Source organism: Lampetra fluviatilis, chromosome 15 (assembly GCF_964198595.1).
Source record: "Lampetra fluviatilis chromosome 15, kcLamFluv1.1, whole genome shotgun sequence".
Lineage (NCBI taxonomy): Eukaryota > Metazoa > Chordata > Hyperoartia > Petromyzontiformes > Petromyzontidae > Lampetra > Lampetra fluviatilis.
This window is the reverse complement of record NC_136289.1, coordinates 298,691-310,769: the sequence shown is the minus strand read 5'-3', so window position 1 is coordinate 310,769 and position 12,079 is coordinate 298,691. Positions and strand designations below refer to the sequence as shown.

Genomic DNA, 12,079 nt, shown 5'->3' with positions numbered 1-12,079 from the left:
GCACTTCATAAAACATAAGAGACTATTTTTGTGAAAAGTATGTGCATTGCTATTGGGAGCAAATGTTGGACATTTAAGAGGTTTGGTGTCAAACTGAAACAAACAAAAAACCAGCACAGGTTTGAAAATATTTTATTAAAATCGACGTGATTGACGCCATTAGTACCAAAACATGGAAATTAAGCTTGAGTAAAACTAAAAGTTCTAGCAGACATAGCATGTTAAACCCTTAGTTGGATGTGTTACACAAACGCAGCTGGATAAGCCTCATTCAAATGCATCGAGAATCACTGGCCCCGCAGCTCAATCCCAGACCATCGTGTGCCGACTCAGCACATGACGTCAGCCATGCTTTCTGGCTGGAGCTTGAGGAGCCCCTTTTTTTCTCGTGGAGACGGTGGGGGCTCCACCGCCGGCGGGAGTGACGCCTCCACAAGATGAAATCCAACGAACAGCTCGTAAACAAACGCACCCAACACCCCACCAATCATGGGTGCCACCACAGGCACCCAGCTCCAGTAGCCACCGGACCTGCAGCAACACACACAGGAGCACATTACGAGTTAGGCACATGAGCAGAGTACACTTGTAAATGTTGTGGGTTTACTCTCCAACACAATGGTGTTCTGAACACGCAACTAATTGCCATGTTTTGCTTACGTGACAAGCATTACTAATTAATTGGCTGTGTTGGCTGTGTCGGGTGGTGCCGGGTTTAATGACACATTTATATTTACGCGATCTAACCCAAAACACCTTTATTATGCTCATTTTCCGTTTACAGTCCTCACCCAATTTATAAAATTCCCCATTCCTATGGCGGGGGTCAGTCTGACAGTGGATTACAATTTGACTTCGCCACAAAGCGGTACTTAATGTATCAACCCTTAAGGGGTGATGAGTTGAGTCATACCTCCATCAGGATTTGAACTCGCAACCCTTCCAATCGCAACCTGAGCCAGCATTCTGGTTACAGATCACGCAAGTGCTCGTCCTCATATACTCACGAAAAGACTTTCCAACCCCATCCAGCAATGGACGTGAAGAGACGCGGGCCGAGGTCACGGGCCGGGTTCACGGCGTACCCCGCGTTGAAGCCCATGGAGAGCCCAATGAGCACGACGACGAGGCCTATTATGTAGGGCTGCATGCCCTTTGGAGCTGGGTTGTTTCGCTTGTCTATCACCGCCATGATGCACACCAGCAGGGCTGCAGTGCCAATCAGCTGTGCTCACACAATACACACAATGTTTCCTGTTAAGCAACGGCACTCGTCGGTTTTATACAGCGGTAACATGGAAAGGTTCTGTTATGGGACTTGACACACAGATGTAAGAGTGCAGCCGTGTAACCTAGCACGTCAGAGGAGAGATTGCCATGAAATTCCAACAGGGCTACGAGATGGCTGGGGGATGGCAGAACATAAAATTTGCATAGTATTCAGTGGTTTCTCTTGTTTGTGGACATTTAGAAATATTTCCCCATTAACTACTCCACAAAACACATTTTTGCCAAATATTCCAATGCGAAGCCCTCTTGAATGAGTCTAGCCACCTGGATAAATATGAATATTCACAATTTGTTTTAATGATTACCCAGCCAGGTGGCTCAGTGGTAGAGGGAGTGGCTCAAAATCAGCAGGACTCGACTTCAAATCCTGGCTGGGGGTTAACTTGAACTCATCATCCCTCCTAGGGTCGATACAATTAGATCCACTGGGAAAGTCAACAGCGGTTGTCCAATGGATAGACTCGCCCCTGCCAGAGCAACGTGGATCTTACACTCCTTGCTCAGGGCAGTACACATGAGATAAGTACCAATGCCTTATCGGTTGTTTGTGTAGCAAACCACTCTGACTTTTTTTGGAGATTTTTCTAAATACAATAAAATCAGAGAACGACGTTTTTCGAATAAATATACAAACGTAAAGAACATATGCCGATGTGATGGCCAGCAAGGCATGGGATATTAAAGATACGAATAATGTCAAAACATCTTTGGCTTATATGAATCAAACACAAGTAGGAATGCAAACACAAGGGGCATGCTTGTAAAAAGAGTGGGTTGAGTAGGAGCAGGAGGTGTGAACTCTGAGTGTGAACGTTGCTTTTAAGTCCACGAATTTCGACGAGGATTCCAGGAGAAAATGTGGAGTTGAACAGTTGCAAGGTGATGGATGATTTGGGGACCTGTGTTCGATTCCCACTCACGGCCAAATCTGAAACAAGTCTTGAGTCTCTTCTAGGTCGACTTGGCCTTAAATTAGTATCCTTGTGTGGAGATTAAATATCAGCACGGAGGAGACAAAGGCAGTCGAGTGTGGCGTTGCCCACACCACCCCTTCGTGTTTCGGATTGGCCTTAATAGGTGATCGCTGTCAGCACTTACCCCAACAGTCTGTTAAGGCTACAGGGGGATCTTTGTCGTTATATTAGGCATACACGTGTGTATATGTACAGGACGCTCACAACAATGAACGAGTGGAGCACCAGGCGGCTAAAACGCAGCAAATTGGCACAGGCACAGAGTGCATCTGACAATTTGCTCAGTCGACCCATAGCACCTGGATCCGTCCCTTAACCTCCTGTCAGCAAGCCTTCAACACTGCGTGTGACAGCCGCAAAGTGCATCTAGCCTGGCACAAGTACTCTGGTGACAACACTGTAATTTAGTGGCTAATGCCTGCTGTTGGTTGGTGTGTGTGTGTGTACAGGAAAAACTCATGTGTGCATTTATCCGTATATTAAACTCCAATTTGATTGACATTCTTGGGAAAGGCTCAGAATATTGTTTCAGGCAGAGTATGCAAATAGCGAAAAATGTTTGAGAGGTGAGGATATCTCCTGGAAATCCCATAACCAAAACGAGTCTCCCTCAGTGGATTGACTTGGTTGCTTGTCAGTGCCCTGTGTCTCGACGCCCCCCTTCTGGAATCGCGCTGTCGCCATCCGATAATCTTAACCCAGATCCGGAAGCACGCTGGCTAACTGAGTGGAACAACGCGGCCATCCAGAATAAACACCCTAACTGAGACAAAAACATCGCACCTCCTGGCTTTGACGTTCCTCGAAGATACTGAACATCAATGGCCCGATGCGCACATCTCCTTCATACATGGACAATTTGAGAAAAGCCATAGTGCAATTGTGGCCATGCAACCACCACGATGGATCATGTGGTAAATAACTGTAGTCTACGCTTCTTCAATGGAGGAAGAGCGATACTATACAAACTCTCTTCTGAGGCCCTTTCGTGTGGATAGCAGACCTCGACATTCACAGTTAGCTCCTGAACGTATTGCTGCCGTGTGCAAGACTAGAATAGAATGCCATTTCCGACCACCACCACCTAGCCAGTGAACTGGAGTACGTACATCAAGTCCTCAAGATGAATGAATATTCGGACTACACAATCCTTAAAGCTATCACCCCAACCGTTGGGAGAGAACCACCTGAGGACTCAATCAAAACCATCACCTTGCCATACATAGCAGGGGTCACCAAAAAGATTTCCGAAATAATGAGCAAACACAAGATCCAGGTCCTATTTAACACAGTACATACAATTCGTGATCTGATCCCATCTGTGAAGGATGTGATCCCTGACATGCAAAACCCCGGCGTCTACAAACTCAGCTGTGCCTGCGGCAGTAGTTACATTGGGGAAACTATGTCTCAGACCGTGTTCGTGAACACAAGGTTGATCTGAAACACGGTAGGACCAACACCTCTGCCGTGGCTGATCATTGTTTTAACACTGTGGGCACACATGAAATTGATTTCTCCAAGACGAAGGTACTTTGCAAACCCACTGGCTATCAACAAAGATTTGGCCATGAAGCCATCCAGATCTATTAACACAGACACAATTTCAACTGAGAAGATGAGTACAAACTGAGCAATCATTGGAAGGATGTTATTAACCAGGTAAAGTCATAACTGACTGTGATACTTCATTCCTACCTGCCGATGTTAACAGTTATTTCCGACTCTCTGAGTTACATTACCTTGGTACATGTCTTGACATTAAGAGGCTAAATGTCTCACTAACATAGCCGCTGCTTCCATTTTCCTCGATGTGGCGGTGGCTCTCGTTGTTTAATAGGTTGAATGTGTTTCATTAACACAGCTGCTGCTGCGGGAGCCGTCTCACATTGGCATGCTAATCTCTAATCTCGAGCAATACAATGGCCTAGGTATATTACTTGTAAATTCCATCTCTAGCCCCGCCCACTTACCCTTGGCTTGTACTCATCTCAAACCTATAACCTCTTGCTGCAGTAGTTATCTCGCTATATGTCTCCTGCCTCAGCAGTTCGCCTGAAGGCGATTGCTCGTGTTGCGATAAAACGTCGTGATTTTATTTATTTATTTATTTTTCTATCTACGTGACTTTACCGAAAAACCCAGAAAGTAGAATGGCCTGTTTGGAAGTGAAGTAACAAAACGCACGTGTGTGTGTGTGTGTGTGCTGAAATGTATTAATAAACCTGATCCACAAATCCATTTCCCAGAGACAGGTGCTCTGACGGGTAAGTGGCAAAAACTCCAGCCAGCTGAATTGTGTAGTTCCCATTGCCGGCGTACAGGAAGGCATCTGCAATACAATGACAATGTTAACAGCCAATGTTGCTCATTGGTATCGATTAGAATAAGGAAGAAGATTATTAGACAGACACTACTGATTATATGTTTATTGTTAAATAACCTTTAAACAATAGGGGCCCGATATTCGTGTGATGGAAATTTCCACCGATTACAGGAAGCATTCAGAAAGTAAAATATTAGAAATTATTGATACATTCTGGACCTTTTCAAATTACACGAATAATAAATGTGTTAAAGCTATTGAATATCTTTATCATCATTTTGGTCATCATCAGCCATGGTCAATCCACTGCTGGATGAATACCTCCCCAAGCTGCCACCATCTCCTGGATCCAGCAATGTGTAATGCGGGCGTAAACGACCTTCCGGAAGTGACGTCATGGGGGGAGGAGTTACGTCACGTGGGGGAGAGGGTAAGGGTCTATAAGGGGGGTAACCGGAAGCAGTCGGGAGTGATCGGGAACTGGGAGAAGTGAGAGGCCACGCAGGGCGAAGGGTGAGAGAGAGTGGCGAGGTCGCCACACACCCAAGCCAGGAGGATCGGCACCGTCGGCCAACGGTGACCGACCCTGGGGCAGGAGGAGCAGCGAGGAGGCTGCAGAGAGCAGCGGGTCTGCAAGGGAGGAGTCGGCAGCAGGGGTCTGCACGGCGCGACAGCAGCCTGGGGCTGCAGAGTGTGGGCTACGGGAGTGACAGCAGCCTGGGGCTGCAGAGCGTGGGCTACGGGAGTGACAGCAGCCTGGGGCTGCAGGGTGTGGGCTACGGGAGTGACAGCAGCCTGGGGCTGCAGGGTGGAGAGTAGATAGGGGAGTACCGTGAGGGAAAGAGATCGAACCCAAATAAAGGACACAGGACAGAGAGAAGCGTCCGAGTCTTTTATTACAAATGTAACAACCCAGCGCCTGCACACGAACTGATTTATTTGCTCCATCTCTCCAGTGGACCGTGTTTTGGGATGTTTTCCATTCCTTGACTGCCACTCCATCACTATTCTTGACCACCGGTTATCGTCCCTTCTATCAACATGCCCAGCCCAAGCCTACTCCCTTTTCTTAACGGTTCCGATGATTTCATTAACCAGTGTATGCTCTAGAATTCACGTGTTGCTCTTTGCATCTGTCCATGTAATTTCAAGCATGCATCTCTCCATGCTTATTTGCGCACTTTTCACTTTCCTATATTTTTCGTAAATTCAACACAGAAAATGTGTGTACCAGGGACAGTTACTGCGGGCGGAATTAAATCGAAACGATGAAACAAAGAGGCGGACGAGGGCATGGTGAGATGCTTTTGGAAGTTGAACTTGACAATGAAAAGCAACACAGCGATGCGGCTAGGGAAGGGAGCTTTCTATCATTGCATATTACTTGCTGTGACATGGCTGAGAAAAAATGTAATTGACTAAAATGGAATAAAATCTAAACAGTGCACAAAGAAGCCTGGGGAGATACATGTTTGGAATTACGTGGACAGACAGATAGGAGCACGTGAATTAGAGAACATATGAAGGTTATTATTTGGTTCTTTCGGTTAAGTCACGTCTAAAGATAAAATAATAAATTAAATTAAATAATAGAATACGACGTTTCGATTGCAAGACAAGCAATCATCATCAGGTATAATGAAATAGCGACATAAAATCTAACCAGAAAACTATAGACAGACATATTAGCAGACAGGTATTACCAAGATACATAGCGAGAGCAACACAAGTAACAGAGAGGGGTGATCGTCTCTGTGTGGTGGCCTTAAATAGACAGAGGGGGGGCGGAGGCAGAGAGGGAGGGGGGTTAGAGAAAAAATTTGCATATCAATTGGTGCTGCAAGAACGATTACACGGCAAGCAAGCCTGAAAATCAGCAGCACCAATTGATATGCAAATTTTTTCTCTAACCCCCCTCCCTCTCTGCCTCCGCCCCCCCTCTGTCTATTTAAGGCCACCACACAGAGACGATCACCCCTCTCTGTTACTTGTGTTGCTCTCGCTATGTATCTTGGTAATACCTGTCTGCTAATATGTCTGTCTATAGTTTTCTGGTTAGATTTTATGTCGCTATTTCATTATACCTGATGATGATTGCTTGTGTTGCAATCGGAACGTCGTATTCTATTATTTAATTTAATGTATTATTTTATCTTTAGACGTGACTTAACCGAAAGAACCAAATAATAATTCCTGCAGTCACGAAAGTTCTAAAATTAAGATATGAAGGTTAATGCCATCATCAAAAATGTGAAGATTGGAATTTGCCAGGACACACATGCGATGATGATCAATGGTCAAGAATAATAATGGAGTGGCAGCCAAGGAATGGAACACGTTCAGGAGGATGACTACCGAGGAGATTGAGTGATGAGATAAGTTCGTGTGAGGGTGCACGGTGGATTACACTGGTCTACAGCCAAAATGCTTCGGAAATAAATGTAGTCCAACTCTACTAATCCTGGGTCACTGAGAATGAAAATGATGCTTAAAATTGTTGATTGGCTCTAGTTTTCAAGATATGCTAACGGGTCAGTATATACGACCCTTGACTTGGGAATGGTGGAGGATAAGTGAGTTATAAAGGGAAGGGATCTCAATTTCAACCAGAAATGACTAAAATACATCTTTGACTGGATCTATGAATAAATCTCTGGCTGAGTTTGGACAGTGCTTGATTTTTTAGCAAAACAATGAATGATGCAATCTGAACCTGGTATTGCATCATACATGACATGAATTGCATCATGTTATTCCTAGAAGTCATGGATAATGTAATCATAACTAGGCTTACATCCCTCTGATGAACAAATTGTCCTATATCAGATCTATAAATCATATGGAAGTTTATATGCTAGTTTGCCATTTTTCTCCACTTACATGGTGGATCTGATGGATGGGTGTCTGGAATTGATGTGGTCCAAGAAGTGGTTCAATGTTGGGAGGCCATGTGGCCAAATGACGAAAGTGTCATCCACATACCTCTTCCACAGGGAAGGACGCAGGGTGGATGTCTGGATGGCGTCTGATTCAAACTTTTCCATGAACATATTGGCTATCACTGGTGACAAGGGGGAGCCCATAGGGGTATCCTCATTCTGTTTGTAGAAGGTGCCATTCCAGGTAAAATAAGTGTTGGTGAGGCAATGCCTAACCAGCGCAGGTACATCCGAATTCAATCAATTCCAAACACCCATCCATCAGATTCACCATGGAAGTGGAGAAAGATGGCAAACTACCATTCTTAGATATTCTGTTTGAGAGGAGACCTGACGGATCCTTGGGACATTCTGTCTACAGAAAAGCCACCCACACAGATTCCTACTTGAAACCTGATTCCCACCACCACCCATCTCAAAATAATTCTCTCATCAAAACGCTATACCACAGAGCTCATGGCATTTCTGACCAACACCACCTGGCCAGTGAATTAAGACATGTACATCGGGCCCTCAGGATGAACGGATACTCTGACCGTACCATCCGCCAAGCTGTTTCTCCCACCATACAGAAACAGCCACTTGAAACTCCGATCAAAACTATCACGTTGCCATACATAGCAGGTGTGACCAAAAAGATCTCCAAAATTCTAAACAAACATAAGATCCAAGTCCGATTCAGTACAGTACATAAAATCCGTGATCTAATTCCATCTGTGAAGGATGTCATCCCTGACTTGCAATACCCTGGAGTCTATAAACTGAGTTGCAGCTGTGGTGATTGTTACATTGGTGAAACAAAACGTCATGTCTCTGATCGTGTCCGCGAGCACAAGTCAGATCTGAAACACGGCAAAATTGAGTCTTCCGCCGTTGCCGATCATTGCTACAACGCTGTGGGCCTTCATGATATTGTTTTTTCTGAGACCAAGGTGCTCTGCAAACCCTCTGGCTACCATCAAAGGTTTGTACACGAAGCCATTCAGATATACACACATAGACATAACTTCAACCGTGATGATGGGTACAAACTGAGTAATCATTGGAAAGATGTTATTAACAATGTAAAAAATATTTAACTACACATATCTGTACCATCTTATTTGACAGGTACTTTCTACTTTACCGAGTGTTGACATCCCCAGCATTTAACAGTACTGCTTTTTTGTATTTGGATTCTCAACCAACATCGGTTTAGGTTGAGGTACACTGATTGTTTTCTTGCACATGACGACGTTGACCAATTTCTCTTGTAGCTCCGTTTTCTTGCACACGACGTTGACCAATTTCTCTTGTAGCCCCGCCCACCACCCCCACGTTTCATTCCCTGGTTACCACATTCAGATTAGCCACTCCCCCCTTAACTTGTATTTAAGGGCTGGTCTTTTGGAATTTTCCTCACTTGATGCAGTAATTTTAGCTGTGACGGTCCCACCTGATGACGGAGACTTGTGTTGCCTCCGAAACGTCGTGATTTATTATTTTATTTTATTTCCATTATTACTTTTATTAACTTTTCATTGTATTTTTTACCTACGTGACTTTACCGAAAAAACCTGAGAGTATGAATCCTTGCAGTCACGAAAGCTTCAAATCTAGAATTACACACCTCATAACACAAGGTCAACTGAAAGACCTTGTCAGGGATTTGGAACTACCCAAGAGTAAGGCAGAGCTGTTGGGCTCCAGGCTGCAGCAGTGGAATCTCCTGGCAGGTGATGTTAGGGAAAAGATGGCATGGAAAGCCTTCCACTCAGTGGCAACAAATTTTCTCGGAAACAAAAAGGCAGACAACTATAGGAAGTTGTTGGAAAACCTCAAGACATACTAAAGCCTTGGTTGCAATATGTCACTAAAAATAAATTGTTTGCACTCTCATCTAGATTTGTTTCTCACCGAACTGCGGAGCAGTGAGCGACGAGCATGGCGAGTGATGTCACCAGGATATTGCAACAATATACATAGACATAAAATGTAAAACACTTAAATATCTTTGGAACAGTAGCCAATCCGTTGCTTTAATGATCATATTTGAATTCAGCACATCAAAATCCATAATAAACAGCACATTTAATCTCTGAAGCAGACGACGTCTAAAACATTGTAGACCAGTGTTATTTTATCGCAGGATTGTGAGGCGCTGCCACCCTGCCACGCAAGTAAAGAAATGCGGTGTAATCTCACCATAATACAGTCCGAACACGGTGCCTGCGCCCATGAAAGCTCCGAGGAGCTGAGCCAGCATGTAGAGAGGTAACTTGTGCCATTCGAAGCGACCCAGAACGGCAAACGCAAATGTAACGGCTGGGTTCAGGTGTCCACCTGGCAATGCACACGGGGGCAGGGGGGGGAGAACACGGCGAGTCTTTCAACGTCTGGCTTAACAGTGGACTTCACTATTGTCACAATCACTTGTTTGGCCAACGGTGTCGTAAAAACCCAAGCGCTGTGCGAGTGAAGTGCTAAAGAAGACAGTTAAAATTCCGTCCGATATTCACCCAGCAGAGCCTCACCGATTCTCAAGACTCTTTCAAAAGGGCCCTGCCAAGTAGTAATACTTTCAACTGTGACCCGTCGCCGCACACGAGTCGCTCAATCTCGCGGAGAGAGTGAGTCAGAGGCGCGAGGGACAACAGACAAGCGGCAAGGCAGCCAAGCGGTGATCCAGCACCAACAACTGCCCAAGCTCTGCGGTCCTCTATTTATCAACTTATGCGTGTTTACGTGTGGGAGGAAACCAGAACATCCGTACAACACCCACGCGTGCGAGGGGGGAAACGCCCTATCCCATACAGACGGAACGAGTGGAGTCCACACCTTTGCTCTACGTGTACTGCATTCTCCTGGCAAGCCAGGGTATAGCTCCTCCTCGACGCCCACGTGAAGGTAGTTTCACAACATTTGTGCTTGATTCACAAACCATCGCTGCCTTGGCAGCGCCGAATTCGCAGGCCACGTGCATAACCAGCACCGCCCGACAAAGTATGTGCATTTAGAGGCGATGTTTCTCTGTGCAATTGAGTTATTCCCAGGTAATTATTCAGCACTGGAAGTTTGGCCAACACCAGTTACATTGAGTGCGTTTTTCGTTTGTTTAGGTAACGGAGGCATCCCGTGCAGAACAGGGATGAACAAACTCCACACCAGAAGGGGACTCGAGTCGCATTGGAACCCAGGCCCGTCATGCTGTGAGGCACGGGTGCCACAGCCCCCTGCCTCTCTCTCATTAACACACGTTTCGCATTCACCCGGCGACACTCGAGCAGACGTCCAATTCTGTAGTTACACTTGTCATGACGGAGAAGCGGAGGACGGGTTTCGTGTGGCGTGCGATTGAAATGACGTGGGGGTGTCAAGTGGCATGCGGCGCAGTTAGCTCTTGCGCATCGAGCGCGTACCTGAAACGCCTGCAGCGGCGTGGAGTCCCATGGTGACCGCAAATCCAAAGGCGAGGTTGATCGTGAGGAACTGCCCCTTGAGTCCTCCACTCAATTCAACCTGCGCCACCGAGCCACACCCAAACAACTGCCCGAGCAGCGAAGGCGGAGAAGGAGCGGCGAGTTGGCGTCAGAAAAGCACGAGCAAACATCCAAACGATTCATTACGATACAACTTGTTTGCCCAGGAAAGCCTCATCGAGTTTCAATACCCTGTTTTATGTGGTGTGTAATCCCAATTGAGTCATTTGCAAGTAATGTATTGCAGTGGGATGTTTGGCCAATACCAGTTACAATGTGAGTTGTCTTAGCTATACGATTAAAGTGGAGAACCTGGAGGAAACCCCTTGTAGAACAGGGGGAGAACATAAGGATCCACACAGAAAGGCACCCATGTGGGGAGTCGAATACGTTGATCTGATATCGTTTCTTACACGGCGCTCCACTCACAACTAAGCATAAATTACAACTTGGGTCGGAGATTTGATGATCGAACATGATTCTTATTGATGACAGGTCTTGAACTCCTCGCAAGTCACTTACAACCAGAATGTACGTCCCCACAAACTCTGCCATCGCCTCGCAGACCAGCCTATTTCGGATGAACAGCCTCCGCTGCAGCCTCTTCATTCGCCCCTCTTGCACCGGCATCGTCTCCTGCACGCAGCACAGGGCAATGGGATTGGGATCCGAGGATGGAATGCGCATTATACATTTTAAATATTAAGAGCAGGGCTCACCACCCTGGTGGGTCTAAGAGCAGCCCTCACCACCCTGGTGGGTCTAAGAGCAGGGCTCACCACCCTGGTCTAAGAGCAGCGCTCACCACCCTGGTGGGTCTAAGAGCAGCGCTCACCACCCTGGTGGGTCTAAGAGCAGCGCTCACCACCCTGGTGGGTCTAAGAGCAGGGCTCGCCACCCTGGTGGGTCTAAGAGCAGCGCTCACCACTCTGGTGGGTCTAAGAGCAGCGCTCACCACCCTGGTGGGTCTAAGAGCAGCGCTCACCACCCTGGTGGGTCTAAGAGCAGCGCTCACCACTCTGGTGGGTCTAAGAGCAGCGCTCACCACCCTGGTGGGTCTAAGAGCAGCGCTCACCACCCTGGTGGGTCTAA

At 46.4% G+C, this 12,079-nt stretch overlaps 1 protein-coding gene across 1 annotated transcript in view; it reads right to left on the bottom strand.

Moving 5' to 3' along the window:
• Positions 1-204: 204 nt before the first annotated feature.
• LOC144936046 (aquaporin-3-like) overlaps positions 205-12,079 on the bottom strand; it is a 32,512-nt gene continuing 20,637 nt past the window's right edge. Inside the window, exons 2-7 of the mRNA XM_078862855.1 lie at positions 11,510-11,623; positions 10,928-11,054; positions 9,714-9,851; positions 4,490-4,596; positions 1,008-1,225; positions 205-531 (exon numbers count right to left, since the gene is read on the bottom strand). Of these exons, the coding sequence (XP_078718981.1) occupies positions 330-531; positions 1,008-1,225; positions 4,490-4,596; positions 9,714-9,851; positions 10,928-11,054; positions 11,510-11,617 (900 nt within the window). The 5' untranslated portion in view covers positions 11,618-11,623 and the 3' untranslated portion in view covers positions 205-329. The remainder of the gene's footprint in view (positions 532-1,007; positions 1,226-4,489; positions 4,597-9,713; positions 9,852-10,927; positions 11,055-11,509; positions 11,624-12,079) is intronic.